The sequence below is a fragment of the Strix aluco genome, chromosome 6, assembly GCF_031877795.1.
Source record: "Strix aluco isolate bStrAlu1 chromosome 6, bStrAlu1.hap1, whole genome shotgun sequence".
NCBI classification, from domain to species: Eukaryota; Metazoa; Chordata; class Aves; order Strigiformes; family Strigidae; genus Strix; species Strix aluco.
In genome coordinates this window covers 25060518-25079599 of record NC_133936.1, presented here as the reverse complement: position 1 = coordinate 25079599, position 19082 = coordinate 25060518, and the positions used below count along the sequence as shown (strand labels likewise).

The 19082-nt window shown below is 35.0% G+C and overlaps 1 protein-coding gene across 5 annotated transcripts in view; it reads left to right on the top strand.

Moving 5' to 3' along the window:
- ATF2 (activating transcription factor 2) overlaps positions 1-16091 on the top strand; it is a 52027-nt gene extending 35936 nt beyond the window's left edge. For 4 of the 5 annotated variants that reach the window (XM_074829161.1, XM_074829160.1, XM_074829158.1 and 1 more), the window contains 3 exons: positions 706-912; positions 6664-6769; positions 13418-16091. In XM_074829161.1, coding sequence (XP_074685262.1) covers positions 706-912; positions 6664-6769; positions 13418-13644 — 540 coding nt within the window. In that variant the 3' untranslated portion in view covers positions 13645-16091. Of the gene's footprint in view, positions 1-705; positions 913-6663; positions 6770-8947; positions 9940-13417 lie in introns of all 5 variants that reach the window. The other variant, XR_012623803.1, reaches the window with a different exon arrangement.
- The last annotated feature ends 2991 nt before the right edge of the window (positions 16092-19082 follow it).

Sequence of the window (19082 nt, the reverse complement as noted above, 5' to 3'; positions counted from 1 at the left end):
ATATTTTGATCCTGTCATAATATGTGGGTGGATATAAGGGAAATTGATATGCAGCAGTGGGGAACACAACAAGTAGGAAATTGTTATGTGGAGATCCAGGGATCAGTGAGTATCAGCACTGACACCATTTGTCAAGCAGCTCTAATATATTGGGCATAAACAATTGTGTAGTATTTCAGTTGTGACTAGAGTTGTGGAAAGAGTATTTGGGAAGGGTCAAAAGTGGAAAATCTATTTCCTGCTAAATGTAACTTTTAAAAGCTATTATGGGTGGAAGCATTTTTTTAAAGTTTACCTTTTGTAAATACTTATGTCATCAGAATCGGTAAAAGAATATCTGAGAGTCCATCTAAAGTAGTATTGCTTCCAGGCTTTATTCAGTTGCCCAATGTAAATGTCATATAAGTTTAACTCTGTGAAGTGAGTGGCTTCTTTTAGTGCAATTTTAAACCAAAGTTGAGCCATGATTAAAATGTTGCATGTTAATATAACGTGGTAAGGAGTGTAAATATAGTAAAAGTTTTTTAAACATAGCTGTAGAGTTAAATGACAGCTTTCCACAAAAGGAATGTGTATAACCTGAACATATTTAGAAATGTTGTGAATGCTTTTCTCAAGATGTGATCCATATTTATACTAGTGCTGTAGTTAAGTCATGAATAGTATTGTACTGATAACTTCTTTAATACTTTTTACTGTTTTCAGGCATCACCAGCTCAGCCTACACCACAAACACCAAATACAGGTGGTCGTCGAAGAAGAGCTGCCAATGAAGACCCTGATGAGAAAAGAAGAAAGTTTCTGGAGCGAAACCGGGCTGCTGCTTCCAGATGCCGACAGAAACGGAAAGTCTGGGTGCAGTCATTGGAGAAAAAAGCTGAGGACCTGAGCTCACTAAATGGCCAGTTACAGGTATAGTGATCCTGGATCAGTGGAACTTAAACTTTGCAGAAATCTGAAATACAAATGGTTTTGTAACTGGTGACTCAGGTCAGAATTGAAGATTCAGCACTAATTGCATATAGCAGTAAAATAAGAATATAAGAGAATTCTCAGATTTCAAGATGTGTAAATTTTAGGATCATACCCTTTTGTCCTTTGTTCCATTTTAAATAACTTTCAGACTGTGATACTAAACAAGGATGACAAGATGTGTTGGAGTAAAGGCTTATTAGCAAAGTAATAGCCTTACCTTAAAAACACCTTGCTCTTAATAATTTGTATCACAGCCTGAGTTATTTAAATAAGATTTGGTTTGATTTCCTTTGGTTCTTTTTAACTTCACTTTTTTTCCTTTAAAGTGAAGGTAGTGCTCGTGAAAGGTGCCAGATTGACATCACTGGAAACTGAAGGCCTCTTTTGTCCACAGAACAGGTACAGCACAGGCAGTGGCAGTGCAAATTTCACCACACTGCCCTCCCAGTGTGCATAAATCCTATAGTGAGGGAAGTATACTGTAAGAGGGTAGTCTAGTGTGTTTCAAGTCATTTTTCCACCTCATCTGAGGTTGTCAATCTTGGAAAGTTGTCATGTGGACACACTTCTCCCCTGTAAAAGAATCCATGACCCTTTTGTTTAAACTACTATTAAATGTTAAGGCATACTTTCTTAATGTTTTCCAGCAGCACATAAGAATTGGCACAAAGTATTGTTTCAAAATAAAAAGTCTAAAAGCTTTGTTTTGAAAATTACAGAAAGGAAAAAACATGTTATTTCCTAAATGAAGCATTCATTTAGAAAATGCAATGGAAAGTATTTTGTTATGTTAAAGTTTCACTTCTTGTTCTTTCGTTGGAGTAGTTCATGGAGTCAAATTCACAGATCTTTTCCTTCCTATTAAAACTCCTCTTTCATGCTGTTTACCTGGTAAAGAAAATGTCCCAGTTCGACCAACAGGGAAGTAAGGCATGCTGAGATTGCTTTTTATCATGTAATGGAAATGACAGTGTTATCAATTGTCTTCATGTTCATGTCTTTAAAAATACTCAGCATCCCAGACTGTAAAATGTAATAAATTCCTGTCTAAGCACATAACATGAAATTGTTTCTTGTGTTCCAAGAATCATGACACTGTGCACCAGCATTAGTTAAATTCCTTGTAAATATATGGTCTTCTCATACATGTTCACAATCTTTAGAGGCATTCCACAATCCTCACTGTAAATCCATTAATTACAAAATGGTATGTAGCACTATAGCTTAAATAATCTTTAGAAACAAGTGAAGGTAGATCTACAGGAAGAAAAAACAAAAAAGATTGGCTATATTTCAGGTTTTTTAGTGAAAGTAGTTTTTGGTATTGTTTGAATTGCCTTTAACTTATACATACCAATTTTTATAACCAAAAATGATGGAAGTACCATAACCAAAAGATTTCCAGATTTCCAAGAGTTAACTCAGTAATAGTGAATTCAAGAAAAAGAATTTTCTTACGGTCTGCCAAAAGCAAAACCGTTAACTGTGAAGAACAGAATGACTTGTAAAGAAAATTGAATGTCAGAGAAATAATTAAGCTGTACTTTATGTGAAAACATTAATCAATCCTATATTTCCATAATAATTCTTCACTTGACAGGCTAACACAGCTGATCAGCATAGTGGGCAGTAATGACCCATGATTACTTACTTTATATTTAATAGTAAATTTAATAAGTTTGGAGTTTTGCCTTAGTACAGTTTTATAGACTGAGTGTTAGGGTTTAGTAGTTCATATTTTCTTTAATATCTAGATGACCTGCTCAGCTGAATTTACTGAGATGTCACATTTCCAAAAGCAGGTTAATACCAAAATGACTACATTGCATTGCTTCAGATAGCAATTCTGAATTCTTTCAACACAGTTAGTAGCTTACTTGTAATGTCTGTATCAAAGCTTCTAATGTCAATGTCAAGGTTTTTAAGGCTGGAAGCTCTCTAACAGTACATACAGATTTTGAAGAGGTTTACTTGGTGTATGTATTTTGTTCTGTAGTTTTCAGCTTTCTGTAGATTAACTTCTGCCTACTTTCTTCTTTTTTATTGTTTGAATGTAATTTCCTTTTTAACTGTTACTTTTCAAATTTTTGCTTCAGGGAAGAATTCCATCTATTACATCATGCCAATAACATATTTAGGTTAGGTTGACTTGTCTTTAATATAGGCTCTGCTGTGTAAGGTTTTTCTCATGCTTCCAATCTTTTAAAGTTTATTTAGTGTTTGCTTTTTTGTGACCTGTGTTTTCTACTAATGTGTTGACTTGTTTATTGATCTTAAATTTCATATTCCACATTGTGCTGCCTCTGCCTTGTACAATATTGCAGGGTATGGTGTGCTATATAACATGTTAAGGAAGTATCGACAGTGTCCCCAGTGGCCGCTCAATTGTATTGCAGGATCAGATGCCAAAGTTCATTATATGGTCTATATTTGGTCCCTGTTGCTTTAACAGTCTTAGAGGGCAAACTGTTAGTAGAAGAATGACCTGTGTTCCTCATGAGGTCATTGTAGATTTTAAAGGATCAGCAGTCAAGTGATGGTTTGTACTAATGCTGCAGAAGCTGCTTTAGGAAAGCTAAATTACAAAAGAAATGCCCAGAAGTAAAGGCCCTTTGCCATATAGGGGTACCTTGTTGAAGGTGCCCAAAAACAAACAGGAAGAGCAGTGTTTAACTCCGCTACCTACAAATGCCCTATCCCCATGAGTCACATCTACCTGTCTCTGTTGATAGTTTTGGTAAATATACATCACAAATACTGTCCCACACCTTGGTGAGTAAGGGTTACTCTGGTCCTACTATCACATACACATTTTGGATCCAGGGAGAAATAGACAGATGCAGAAGAACATATTGTACACTGTGTGGTATACCTTTGTAAGAATATAGAAGGGAAAGTATTTTTTGAAAAATGGAGTGCAGGTAAAAATAGATAGGCTTTCCTCCAGAAACCTGCTTTCTAATGTTAGCACATTTTGAAATGTGGGAACATAAAAAATTCTTCTAGACAGCATGTGAGGTATATTTCATGCTTATTTAAAGAAACATTGATGCCTGCACTCAACTTGATATCTCATTAATGAGGAGAACCTTTCCAGTGTGAAAACTCAAAATAATCTATCTTCATGCCAACTGTTGAAGTGTTTTTTCCATGTGTTTCTTGTTGGGCTGTTTTCCACATGTTAACCACATGTTAAACGACCACCACATGTTAACATGTTTTGAATGAGCTGGAAAGACTTGGTATTGTCACATACATGATAAGAAACTACAATGTGTATAGGAGTTGGTTATAACAACCCCCCTTCATTACCACTGAGAAGTGGTTCTTACTGGTAATATGTCAATGACAACCATGGATTGCCTTTCTGTGACATTCCATGTACCATGTGTCTAGCAGACATAGCCTATTCAACTTTCAGCAATGATTTGTGTATTGCATATAGCAGTGTTGGCACACAGTGTTCATGTTAATAACAATACAATGAGAATACCTCAACTTTTTTTTTAGTATAGGAATGCTATGGCATTTTTATTCAAATCTGCTTTAATGTAAGATCATATATTTGCTTTTTCTATTACTGTTCTCAGTATTTATAATACAACAGACATTAATCTATAAGCTGCCTTTTCAAAAATTTTTCATAAACATTAATTTTACTTTGATAAACAGCGACTTCATACTTCTATGTGCTGTTTGCATGTAAAATTCTTCCTTAAAATGTGGGACATGAAGGTAGAAAATTTCTGAAAACCTTCTCCCAATTTGATCACTTATTTTGCCAACATTCCTTTAAAATAACAGAAGTATGTTTTATATTCTTGGACATTGCTGCTTCTGTAGATTATCAAGAAAAGTCTCAAAACTACATCAGCACTTCTTTTTTTTTCCCAGCTATGTCAATTCTGTGCAGCTGCCTGCTTGGCATCCAGATTTGTGGCTCCTCAGTAAATAACGTGGTGAACTAAGAAGAGACTGAGAGCTGGAGGCAAAAGTAGTGTGCTTTTTTAACAGCCCAAGATTTCAGGACGTAATGCCAGCTGGTAGAGAATTTGTGGGGTTTTTGGTTGGGTATTTTTCATTGCAACCTTTTTTGTTTGCAATTACATTTTTCTTTCATTAGAAATGTCCGTGAAGTCAGATTTCTGGCTTTCTTTCAGCTCTTGCTTTTGTTTTAAATATAAAGTTGCTAAAAGAGATATTTGTTGTGATAAAATGACTGGATAGAAAAGTGGTCCTTAATAGTTTAAGAGGATTTTTAAGTATAAAGGCTTGAAATTTTTTGCCTTCTAAATGGAGAGGACACAAAGAGGAGCTTTTATTTTAAAAATCTGGTGTCTTAGTTACAGTATTTATAAACTGTGTTAAGTGTAATTAAACCTAATAAATTCTTTTCCTAAAAATTCTTTTCTTACTTTGGAATCCTTTTATTCATCTCTTCTCTGACTGCATTGCCTTATTTCTAGCTTGCAAGTAAATAAGTCGACTTTCTTGTGGTTTATCTTTTCCAAATAATTTTAGTTGCAATACAAATTTCCTCTGGGTGTTTTTCTTTAACTTGCTCCCAAATGCATAAACATGTGCATTTACCAAACAGTTACATCATGTGTTTGGTATATTACGCTCATGTGCAAAGGTTCTTATAGTTTTAAGTAACTTCAAGTGTCAATGGAAAGGATTTATATTGAAAATAAAATAACCCATGAAAAGCATATATTGTGACGATAGGAGGATCAAAAAGCATTACAGATAACTTGATTCTGTAGATACATAAATATTTTTCTACTATTTAAAGTGAAAATAGCTCTACCAAAATGCTATACCATTCTTAATTTGGATTGTCACATATAATGCAGTTATGTAGCACTTCTCATCCGTAAGTATCAAACTGCTTTACAGGGAAGGGTAAGTATCACAGTCCTCCATTTTACAAATGGGGAAATTGAAGCACAAAGAAGTAAAATGACCTTGCGCAAGGTCATCCAATAGTGGAAAGGAACAGCCTGGAAATGAACCTAGTCACTAGATTCTGCAGGTGCTGTCTCCTAGATTACACTCCGTTGTAGTGACATAAGCTACCATTTTAGGATTTTGGCATTATTATCAGTGATTCCTTCATACAACACGTTTATGTATAGTTGCCAAAGCGAAAATTAATATGGAAATCAACAAACGTGCTAAATTATTTTCCAGTACATGAGATTATATTTCTATTTGGACTTTGAAAAAGAAAGTCACCAAAAATCATTCTGCATTGGCTGATTTTTACCTTTTTTTTACCTTTTTTAATGTTGGCTGTGGCATCTGTTAAAATGTGGATAGTTAAATGTAGGTTGACTCTAATTAGAATTCATCACAAAACCTTGCAGAGGAGTCTTAGAGTAGCTGGATCATATGAATGAGGCTATATGTAGAGACTGCATCTGCAAACTGAAAAACATATGTTGTATTTTCCAAAAAAGCATTTCCTAGTTTAAGAAAATCATAAAGTTAGCCAAGTTTCAGCTAATTTTTTTGTATTCTGAGATAAAAGAAATGTATTCATTTTTGCAATGTATACCAAATGGAAACTTCTTGTATTTTATCTACCCCTAAATGAACAACTGAAAATCCTGTAAAACTTAATACTTACCTTCAAAATGTGTGTAGTTTGAGCCTGGTAAAGTACATAACTTTCTTCTCCTTTAGAATGAAGTCACCCTGCTGAGAAATGAAGTGGCACAGCTGAAACAGCTTCTTCTGGCTCATAAAGATTGCCCTGTAACCGCCATGCAGAAGAAATCTGGCTATCATAGTGAGTAATGTTCCATTACCTATAGCCTTAGGCTGCATCCATGAAATACTGCCAAAGTGAACTGAATGAACATTAAAATTGAGAAGTGCAGTTCTAATATTACATTAAAGATTTTTTTAAATCTCGAAGGTTACTGGAAGACAGGAATGAATATGTGATATTTAGAAATATATTTTTAAGTCCTTTCAGTTGAAGTGTTGCATAACATTGAAGGTTTTATGTTGGTTTAATAAATGCATATGATAATTAGCATTTAAGGACTATCAGTTACTACACCTGCTTTGGAAAATATAATTAAAGTATTAAGAGCACATGATAAACCATTTTTTATACTTTATCTTAGCCTAGTACAGTGAAAGGTCCTTCTGGGTTTTTTTTTCTTCTTTGTAATGAGATTTCAGTAGAGGCAATATAACAGCTGTCCTCATTTACCATAACATCCAGGATCAGTCAAGCCGTTAAAATAATCAGATGCAGGTTCATGGCTCCTACTGTACAATGTCTTCTAGATTGTTTTTATTTCTGCATTAAATGACTACTTTTCTATAAACAGAGTATTTTAAAAAGCAGTTCGTATACTAAAGGGAATACTGAGAATTTCAGTAGCATTTTTTTCTAATACATATTTTTACTTAAAAGTTGCTCATTTGATTTTTCATCCTTCCAGCATTTTAGAGGTTAATTATGCTTTCCTGACTTGCAACTTCCTTTTTGGATATGATACACAGTGCCAGAACCAGCTGCTGCTGCTGTAGAATAAATGGCCAATTTTGTCCATTGTACACAAATTTGTTACAAATAACTGAGCTGGGAATGCATTAGGCAACATTCATAATATATAACCCACAGCTTTCGTTTTTATGATTTAGTGATATTTCAGGATATTTGTAAATGTGAAGATTGTTTCTGCCATATGTAGCCACTTCATTTTAATTTGCCAGTGTCAGTAATTCAGGAGAATAAAGGAACATTTTGCATTGCATGCAAACAGATCCTCAGGTGCTTGCGATAAAACTTAATGGCCACCATCTTTACTTGTAGTCATTGTAAGCAATTTCATCAGAATGGGCAATATTTTTTAATTTAAAAGATTCAGGAGATTTAGCAACTCTCTATTGCCATATATATTTAGAATACTGATTTTGTCAGTTTTGAGCTTATAAATCTTGGTCCTTTGATCTCCAGTCATTTTGACAAGATGGAAAATAGCATCTTGGAGTAAATTGGAACAGTATAGAAATATGTTTGGGATTTATATTAACAATGATTGCTGCAGGGATGAGGCCATTATGGGTCCCATCTGACAGAACAACATAATTTCATACGGAAGCTACTAGGGGATAACATTATGCATGCAAGGTTTCTCAAAAAAACCCTGAAAAACTGTAGGTTTCTTGAATTTTGATGTTTTGAGGATGTGTGTTCTTGAATTGGCATGAAAAATATTTAAACATAAGTCTTAAAATGGCAAACTAATTACATGCTAAGGATTTCTTCATTGAAGAATTAATGAATGGCCTTGTTTAGTAATGCTTATTTTCTGCCCTCAGAAAAGGACTATAATGTTCCTAATTTACTAAAGAATGCAAAATGAGTAAGAACTAAAATACTAATCAGTGGAAAAAGCCTACATTAAAAAAAAAAGTAAGCAAGGAGATTGGAAGCATAGCTCACCTAGTTTCTTGAAAGTAAAAGTTCAACATGAATGATATTTGTAATGCCATTCTGCTGAAAGGATTTTGTCACATTATCTCCATGTGAATATTGTTAGGAAAGCATGTTGGCTAAGTGACATATCCACAGTACAGTTTCTGAGAGTAAAAAATGGTTTCGGTTCATATGTTCATGAAAATGGTGTTCAAGAAAGTATTTTTAAATAAACATATTATGTTCATCAAATAATTTAAGATGAATTGCTTCAAAAAAGTATCAAGTGGTTTAACAGTCTGTCTCTGGAAGAAATTGAAGACACCAAATTACAGAGCTACTGCAGTGCTGCATATTTGCACTGCTGAGACAGTGCTAGTTTATACTGCGCAGGCTGTGACTTAACAGCTAAGTCCACAATTTAGTGGGGTTTCATGTATGATGCACTTAAATAGACGCAAATAATCTATTGCTTTTCAGGGTATTTTTGGCACTTATTTTTACGTATCTAACATCTTTTGGATTTCCCAGGCACATCTTGGTCTCAGCAAAATGCATGACAGTGCAGATACACCTTTCTTCTTCTAAGACTGTTTTGGGATCCTATTTTCCTCATTTAAAAAGTCTTGTGCCTGCTTCAAAAGATGGTGTCATCAGGACAGAGAAACCAGAAAAATGGTTACTGCGCTTTGAGGCAGTATGGATGAATTTCTGTTGCAATGTTTGAGTTTTCAGTCAGTTTAAACTTTTTATTTCCCAAAGAAGGATGCTATTGGTTCTGAATGCATCTTTAAACATGGGGGGGGGGGGGGGGGGGAAATGCCATGTATAGGATAAATCTAAATGCTGTTCATTTATTTTTCATGTTAGCTTTTCTATACCAGATTATTTCTAAAAGTCTTCTGCAATACTGCTATATTTTCTCAGGCTTTTTTTGGACTTGGAGCAGGAAAAAGGTGAAAACTTGTGAGAAGAAAATGTGTTGTAAAAATTTAGAGTTGTAAAAAAATATGAAAAGGGTGTTTTGGGTATTTTTTTCATATTTTTCAAAAGGACATCATAATATTCAGGAACATTTGTACAAAACTGAATATAACGGAAGATAAATAAAGGCTGCAATGTAGGTGGTGTTAAATGGGCTTTTTTGTGTTCTTTAGTTAGTTTTAAAGAAATGGTAGAAGGTGACTAACCAGTTTCAGACCTCAGTTAATTTGAACCACTCAAACCACCATGTTCCTACATCCTGTTCTGGACAGGCAGCAGTACTTCAGTGACTGCAGGGGATATTCACAAAGGCCAACTCGTGGGAAATGAATATTTCTAGGCTTGAGTCCCTCTCTAGTCCATGGATGGCCTGATGAGAATTACCATGAGGCTTCCTTTCTAGTGATTATCAGGAGACTGAAAGGACTTCTGGATCACATGTCAATGCTTGCATACTGGCTCCCATTTTGGGTTTGGTGGGGTTTTTTTCTTCTGAAGACTGAAATCCCTCTGTTTGCTTACCTTACTGAAAACTATTGGTAAGTAATGCTAAGAAGCAAATAGCAGCAATGCTTGACTAGTCTAAAAGGGTACTTTTTAGTGCATCCTCAAAAGTCTCCTCTGTGCTCTGTATGGTATTTTTTTTTTTAAATCTTTTCTATAGCTCAGTCTAGCCCATGTTCCATTACCAAAATTGCTCATGGCCACAGCCTGTCAGAACTATGTAGCCTTCAGGAAAGTTCATGTGATGTAGGTCTGTAAATTTTCAGCCTTCTAATGTACAGCACACATTACTTCTACAGATTCATTTCTAATTTGGACTGTGCATTTTCCTTGGTTTGAGGCAAAGCTGGGGGAGCCATTAAAAAGCTAAAATGCCTACGCTTTTTTCCACATTGTTAGCTACATTATGATTCTGGTATGTATCAGTTGCACTCTTGAAACCACAGTTATGTGCCTGGCAATTCTCTGGTCAACTAAGATAAAAAAAAATCTGATGGAATTGAAATATGACTTTCCTGTGTTCTTCTAAAAGTCTTTGTTCTTTATTCCCAATGTTCAGGCTTAAGAAAACAAGTCACCTTTGTAATGAGGTGACTTTGTCTTTTATATTCATTGAGTAGATTTTCTTGTTTGGTTTTAATTCTTCAAATGGAGTTCTTTATTCAGTTTTTGGCTGCTATTCTGTAAAATTTGGGCTACCCAAGAAAGGATTTTGAGGTAAATGTTAGTAGCTATTCTTTAGGGTGGCACCTCATTTCTAAATATTACTTTATAGTTATTGCAAGGATTTACGTTTCCAGTCAAATTTATTACCATAAACTAGTGTTCGGTCTCTATATTAATTACCTGTCTGCTGTAAGCTTCCCCCTTCTAGCCCCTGGCATCTGAAAATACCTGAATCATGTCCTTTTGTCTCTTCAGCACAGTATATTTGTTCATCTGCTCAGTGCTACGAGAACTTCTGTTGTACATTGGTGATCATAAGTATTCTGATAACTGTTTCTTCCATTGCATATATGGTCTTGCTGAGCCCATCAAAATCAGAAAATCAGGCCTTTCTCATGTTCTTTACCACTGTGATATCATTACAGACATTTGAGTTAACATACATGTTATGGGATACAGAAAACGTATCTTCCTTCTCTGGCTGAAAGATAATGGATCTACTTTACTTCCTCTCTATCTCTGTAGCATTTAAAACTAACCCTTTTTCTTGAGGATAAGGAGGATTTTGCCAACAAGGAAATAGGGGATCAACAGAAGAAGCGTAATAGGAAGATTGAGATTCAACAACAGCTCTGAGGAGGAGGAGCAGGTCTTACAGTGGGGAGACTGGATTCAATACATGCTGTCCCACTTGCTGCCATTTCATTCTGTCTGAGAGTAAGAATATGCTACTCTCACAATTAATAACTAAGTGTTTGTCAGAAAGCGGCACTAGAGTTTCTGTTTTAACAAAGTTTATATGTGTTCCTTCTTACTTGTTTTTACATGAGATCTTTAAGTCTTGATAGAGGTGTAGCCAAGATGAAATGCTCGTGAATAGTGTTAACCAAATTGGCACTCATTCATGTTCTTTCTGTTCTTGAATGGGCAAATCCTACCAAGGATCAGAAACGTCTTTCCAGAAGTATTTTAATTTTCTTCCTCTTGTTGTATACAGTTACCATATAACCTTAGGATATGTGGTAGTTGCCAGCAGATCTAGCTCACTATCATCTGTCTGTTATCTCCTGCAATGCCTGAAAGATCCGTATGTGTAAATTAGTTGGCCTTGTGGATAAGACCACTATGATATTTTCAAACAATTATGTCCGTGCTCTTGCAGTAGAGGCATAAGAGAAATTGCTACCTTGTTCATGTAGGCGTGAAATACATGCATTTCTTAGAAAGAATACGTGCATTTCTTAGAAAGAAGAATACAGCAGTTTTGCTTGCTTACCCACCCTTTTTGACATTACCATTCTTTTCCAGAAGTGATCAATAATAGAACTATTGTTTTCAGGCTCTGAAGAGGAGTGTGTTCTTAGCATGCATGGGGTGATGCAAGATCTTTATACTGGGGACTTGACTTGCTAATTTAGTGAATTTTCTTACCCATAGCTAGTATGTCATATAAACCTCAGCACATCATAAACTTCACTTCATCATTGTTTGTTCATGCTTAGTGTTCCTTTTAGTTGCTGCTATTAGCCTGGTTTTCTATGGAAACAAGACTATGATACCACAGTGGTGTTCATCTTTTAGTGTTAGTGTCATCCTTTCCCATCCCTCCTCTTTCCCTGGGTAACTTTTGAATTTGTAGGCCAATCTCAAGAAAATCTGAAAGGCACTGCAAAGTCAAGACTAGAGAAAATCAAGCTTTGTTCCATTCCTATGTCACAAGCAATAGTTCATGCTTCTTCTGGCTATGTTTGTGTGTATTCTTCTACGTTGTTATGTTATACAGTAGTCAGTAGTGGTTTAAAAGGGACTTCCAGTATTTTGTCTGTATACTGGGTTTAAGTCAGAGTATAAAACTATTGCGAAAAACACCTTAAAACACTTAAGTAGCACAAAGTGACACAAAACATAATTAAATTTGGTGTTCATACTTTTAATTTTGAGTGAAAAACGGTAGGCTTATTTTCTTGGTTTTTTAGTCTTTAACTCAGCTTTTTGCTTGACAGTGTTTGCATAATACCTTGGCTAACTTTTGCAACTCTGGAAGAAAAGGATGATTTTAACATGACTAGGATGTCTGTGCAAGAAAGACATTTTAAATCATGCTCATTTTGCACAATGAGAATTATTTTTTAATCTGTTTACCCTCTGTCATGAGAAAAAATGATGCAGCTGTGTGGCTACTTTGCTTGTTTTGTGCAGAACACCTGAAATACTCTTGAAGATATTTTAAAAATCAGTTTTGACAATTTCAAATCTCTTTGAGAGGCATACTGAAGAAGTTACTGAACTTCATTCTGTTAAAAGAATGTGGATTGAAAATTTGTGGAAGTATTGTCCAAATTGTCCAATTAATATGGTAGTGTAAATAATATTTTTTCAGATATCATATTCATAAGCACAAGTATTAATTACTGAATATAGAATTATTCTAATTTGATTACTAAGCAAACACAGTAAATAGCATATGTTAAAAATCTTAAGCCAATTCACAGAGCTCCGAGAGACGTGGTAGCATTTTTAATCTATAAATATTGCTTACTGACATGAGCATTCATCATTAGAATTAGGCGTGGTACCCCCAGCTGATTTACTAAGCAGGAAATTGGACAATTTTAATCACAACTATGAAGATGTGAAAACGTTCTTGTTTCCTGAATATTCCGTACTGCAGTCCATTTTTTTTTTGCTTACAAATTAGCATTTTCTTTGCAAAACAATCTTATTTTCATTTTTTAATTTGTGCTGCGTTGCACCATGAGTTTTAATTATTTAGGGGATGATTGCTGTTACCTGGGACGTGGTGGTGTGTATTCCGGGTAAAAAAATAAATTAATTTTTCTTCTTCAGCTGCAGATAAAGATGACAGTTCAGAAGACATATCAGTGCCAAGCAGTCCCCACACGGAAGCTATTCAGCACAGTTCTGTCAGCACTTCCAATGGTGTAAGCTCAACTTCCAAGGCAGAAGCGGTGGCCACCTCCGTTCTCACCCAGATGGCAGACCAGAGCACAGAGCCGGTGCTTTCCCAGATCGTCATGGCGCCTCCCTCCCAGTCGCAGCCTTCAGGAAGTTGATTAAAAACTTGCATTGCATCAGTTTCTTAGATACACATTTGTGACTTTAAAGGGAAACCAACAAAAGACCAGTCTCCATCTAGGAGAAATTGTAGCTTAAAATTACTCATTTTTAAAAATCCAACTTAAATTTGGCTTTAATGATTGGCAGGTGAAGATGAGACAGAACACCAGTTCTAGTCTCTTTGCAAAAGACTTTTTTTTTAAGTATTAGTTTTACTAGTTATTTTTTTGTGCTTAACGTGTAAAGTGTGTGTACAGTACAATGTGGTTTATTTCATTTTTAATTTGGTATTATTTCAACAAACATTGGGGTGAATTACTAAAGGTCATCCCCAAGACTGTGATAGTAATATTATGTGACATTTTTATACCAAAGTTCTGCATAGTCCCTATTGACTTTGTAACATTAGCAAGGTCATAAAGCACTAGGCAAGAGAAAGTAACAGTAAATTTGCTTTTAGTCTTTTTGCCTTTTTGTTGTTTTGCACATTATGAGAGGACGAACATTGGGAGAAAAAACGTTTGGGTTGTTTTATGTATAGCATTTTGGTTGGCTTTTTAACTGTTGGGGTTTTTAATTTGTTTAATAGGGCCAGTACAGTATATGAGATACAGTACTCTTATGCACATACCTATCCTAGATGAGGATCATTACTAAATAGATTTGACTTTTTTTTTAATTTTAACTTGATGTCAGGTGGGTTTTTTTTGCCCCTCCAACACTTTCATTCTGGGGGGAGGAGAGCTTTATTTCTCCATTCAGAATAGATATCTATAACTACCCTTTGTTGCTAGGCTGAAACCAGTAAGCATATTGTAAAATACAGGGTTATCAAATATGGAATACTTAGTATTCCGAAGTAGGTTGATATTTTGTGGATTTTTGAGTCGCAGACTAAGGAGTTTACTCATGGGTTTGGATGCCAGAAAAGCCTAAAATTCTTCTTCAGACAACTCAAGACTTTTTTTTGTCATTGTCTTGTATTTGCAAGCTAACTTGTACTTAATTCTTGTGTAAGCACTGTCATCTTTTAGTAGCAAAAATTTTGATACCTTTCTTGTGGAAAAAAAAAAATCAGTATCTACCGTATCTTGGAAACAATGTAATTATAATGTGGTGTGTGTGTGTGGTGTGTGTGTGAGAATGGTTCAGTAGTTAATGCCAGCAGTCTTTTGCTTGAATGTTTAAAGATGCCTTCAATGTGATGCTGGCTGATAGGTGATTGCAGTTTTAAAATGTTATTTACTGTGCGAACTTGGATAACTAACATTCCATGATGTAGTTTGTTTCTGATGAGATGATTGTAGGTACACTTTTTCTCATTATCCAATCATCTGTAGGATATTGAGTTTTTTAAATGTGCCATTATCTATTTTGATTCTGTACTCATGTTCAAAATACAGTACAATATTTTACAATAGATTAAGTTGTTTAAAAAAAGTAGATGTGTGCTTTCAGGTCGGAAAACTTTGTATAATAGCAAAAACAGATGCATAGTAGCAACTGGCAGTAAAGCAGGATTCCATTATGTATATAACAAAGATTTAATGCATTTATAATGGGTTGTGTAGTTCATTTGCTCTTCCTTCTCCACACTATACTATGTGTTTTTAAGTGTCAGTGCCATCAAGTTTCTATTTGATTCAGTTTTAAGTCTAAAAATGTAATTGATCCACAGGAAAATCATAATTTCTACAGTATATATACAACCATACTATAATGAAAACTGGACAAAGAAGTATCTAAGTCATATATGTATCATTGCAGGGCTTTAAGCATGAAAATAATAGGGATTCTAAATATTTTGTATTTTAAAACTAAGAAAGTTGAGTTGATAACTTGATGTGTTTAAAAGTTTTACTTTCCCAATTTCAAGATAAAAAGCTGTAACAGTTATTAAACGTTTCCAGGATGGTGAAATACAATGGAACTCTTGTGAGAAGGAAATTAATTGCAAAGGCACAAAATGTGAATTCTGCGAGAAAGCTATACAGTCACTTTTCATTGTAGTTTTGGTGGGCTAGGCAAGGCCTCGTTGATTATACTATAATTTGCTCTCCTAAACACAAAAGCTTTTAAATCATATTTATATAAGTGGAGTTTTTTTATAACAAAACTGTTGCGCTTGTAAAATAAGTCTACATAAGTGTATAGGAGACGTGTAAACAGTTAATGAATTTAACAGTGGGGCTGGAAAAAGAACCATTAAAATCTGTGTTCAGCAAATAGAGAAGTTATTAGTCGTACTACCATGGATTCCGTTTTGAGACGTATGTCACACTACTTCTGTACTTAGCATTTTGGGTCTTTACATTTGACATGTTTCACAAACTGTACTGTTTTCTTTTATGTGCAGTTTGCATGAGTAAATCATCAAAGAGAATAAAATCTATCTTTAAGTTATGTTCCTATTTTAATGAAATTATAATTGTTCTAAAAGGCAGCACTGTCTTCAGACTTATTTCTTCATCCTTGCATTTATCAGCTTTTTCTGGAAGTCATTACTGTAATGTCAAAGTAATGTTATGTAAATAAGAACACGTATGTTTCTTTAGAAAATAAGCTGAATTCCATTGCTCCAGTTGAGCTCCAGCAGCTTCTGATGAACAAGCCTCATATCGTTAGTTCCAGGAGCCCAATGTAATCTGCAGATGAAAGAGTTCATAAACATAGCTTGATGATCCCAGATGTTGCTCAGCCATTTCTAGTTGCCCCGAGTTCCATAGCAAAAGTGCTGTGTGTAATCAGAACTTTCAGCTAACTTCCAGGTATCTTAATATACCTGAAGCCAGGAAATAACAGCTATAGTCAGATGAGCTGCTTACAGTTGTGTTGTGAAAGGTTGAGGAAAAAGTCATGCCCTCACACTTGATTTTTAGAATATTAAAAATGGTTTAGGCTTATTTATGAACGTTGGAAACGCATATGGAGTGGCACGTATTCTCTTACATCATCATTTGAAAAGCTCGTCACAGAACCCTGATAGGGAGGCTTTGGAGGAAGCAAAAAGGGTAAAGTTGCTGTGTATCTGCATTTATTGCATGTATTGACCAAAGGAAATCAAACTGCATGCGACTTTGAGCCTAATGTGAGAATAATTCCCAAGGCCTCTGCTGCTTCTTTATGTTCTTTTTCTGAGTCTGTGAGTTATGCTTGTCACTCCAAGGAAGAAAACAGAGGCCATATAACAGGGCAACTGGGGGGGGAACCAACCCACTTTTTAATGTTTAAACTGTAAAAAGACCTGATTTTATGCCTAACTACCCAATCTAAGCAAGCTTTTTCTCTTTAAAATGCTAATAGACGCTGGGCAAAGAAAGATACTACACTGATGGAATGAGATGACAGAAGTGTTGAATGAGCGGTGATTTCAGCTACCAGAATTACAGAAGTAATTTGCTTAGAGAGACACACAAACATTTTAATTGGTCATCATAAATGATAATGAGGAGAAAACATAGTGAAATTAAGTGCATCCTAATAAAGTAAGGTATGTTAAATTGCACTGAAGGAAACTTCCGCAATGCTTCTTGACATGATTAATATACTCATGACAATGTGTCTAATGAAGGTTGTTTGCATTTATATGCTGCCTGTTGCTTCCCTCAGTAGAGAAATAATTTGAACTGCACTCATTTACATTGCAGAACAGTGAGCGTACGATTGGCTTACAGTAGTCTACATTTATTTTTAACCATCATATCAATAGTAATACAGGTAAGGTTTATTTAACCTGTGTCTTGTATAACACTCTGTAGGTTCAGTCCAGATGACACTATCATGAAATAATTTGGATTTTCAAAGTTTTAGGTTCTTTAATAGTACATCTCCTTTTAATTTTTTTGTTTAATATGACTTTTTTTTGTTCATGGAATTTAAGATTATGACCTTTCTTGTACTTCACTTTCTTCCTCTTCAGAATATTTTTCTTGTGTGATGAGCCCCTGAAAGTGCTTATATATTTAGTGTGGAATTTCTTCTTTTTGCATATTGCTTCCTCCTTGGTTGTATTAACTCTCTCAAGCAAACTTTTATTTCAAGAAGTTAGTAGTTAGGAAAGGAATTTCTGCATGCTGTGTATCTTGTCTTCTTCAGCTAAAATAGATATGAGAAGCTTATGAAATCTTGACATTTACATCTTCCTAGAACAAAATATGTTACAAAATACATATTTAGGTCTGGAAGGACATCCTGAATCTCCAGTATGGAATTTTTAGCATTGCAAAAAAATTCATTCCAGATGCTCTGCAGAACTAATGAGTGCAAGTTGTATGCTGATGGCTTCATAATTCTGCAAAGTGCAACTATCTTCAAAAAGTTTCTAACTTCCTAGGTGTGGGATTAGTTATCTAATTATATGGCTGTCAATAGAATAACAAGACACATAAACTTGATCCAATTTGTGTAATTATTTTAAGCCTTGCCCGAACTCTCTATCACTCTTCTATTACCTTTTTTATAATGATGTATGTTTGTTCCGAGCACTTTTTTCTTACGCATTTTTGGGGAAGAGGAGGGAGAGGAGAGAATGTCCTTAAATTTTACAATAAACTACCTATAACAGAATTTAATCTGGGAATGAATACTTGGTCTGAAAAGTGTTGTGAAATGATTATGCAAGTACATTTATTTTTAATCCCTAGCTAAAAAAAACAATAGTTTGAGCTGCCGAAATTGATTGGAAATGGTAACAAGCATAAAAGGTACAAAACAGCTGGAAGCAAAGAAAAGTACTCATGCTTGTAGAAACTTTTGTTTGTTTGTTTTTAATACGAATATCAGACACAGAGTAGGGGGTGGGCAGTATTTGTAACTGCTTTGGAGAGCAGGGCCTGGTGAAACTCCAGCTTACAATTAACAAACTTAAAGGATAGTACTGTGTAGTTTAGGGAGATCTGTCAGTGCCTGACTGAGAAGATGAGCTTCAGGAATGAGCGTGCTGTCACATAGCTCCTTCAGAGGAACAGAGTTACAGGTAAGCAGGTTTTCCTTGCCTAACTCTCGCCTAGGGCTAGCTTGATACATCAAAGTACAAACATTAGCTATTACAATTCCATTTAATACCGTCTGTCCCCAGGTGGATTGAATGCAATGAAGGCAAGTCTGATGGGTCTGTTTAGCTACCCATAAGACAAAGTTAAGGTCTACTTTTTTTTTATAACTGCCCAAAAAGTCCCTGCTCTCGTTTTCCTGCAGCTAGTATTGGCATGGTATGTAAATAGTCTTTGTCTCCCTTTAGCTGAATTGCTTGTTCTAGACCATTATAGAAGGCAAAAATACTGTCCTTGATAAACTACGGGACTGATGCATTTTAGAAACTGAATTACTTCAAAAATGTTTATGTTTAAAAATAAAATGGGAAATTACACCGATGTCCCACATCTAGGATCCTAATCAGGGGAAAAGGGAGACAAGTAAAGATACAAGAAGCCCT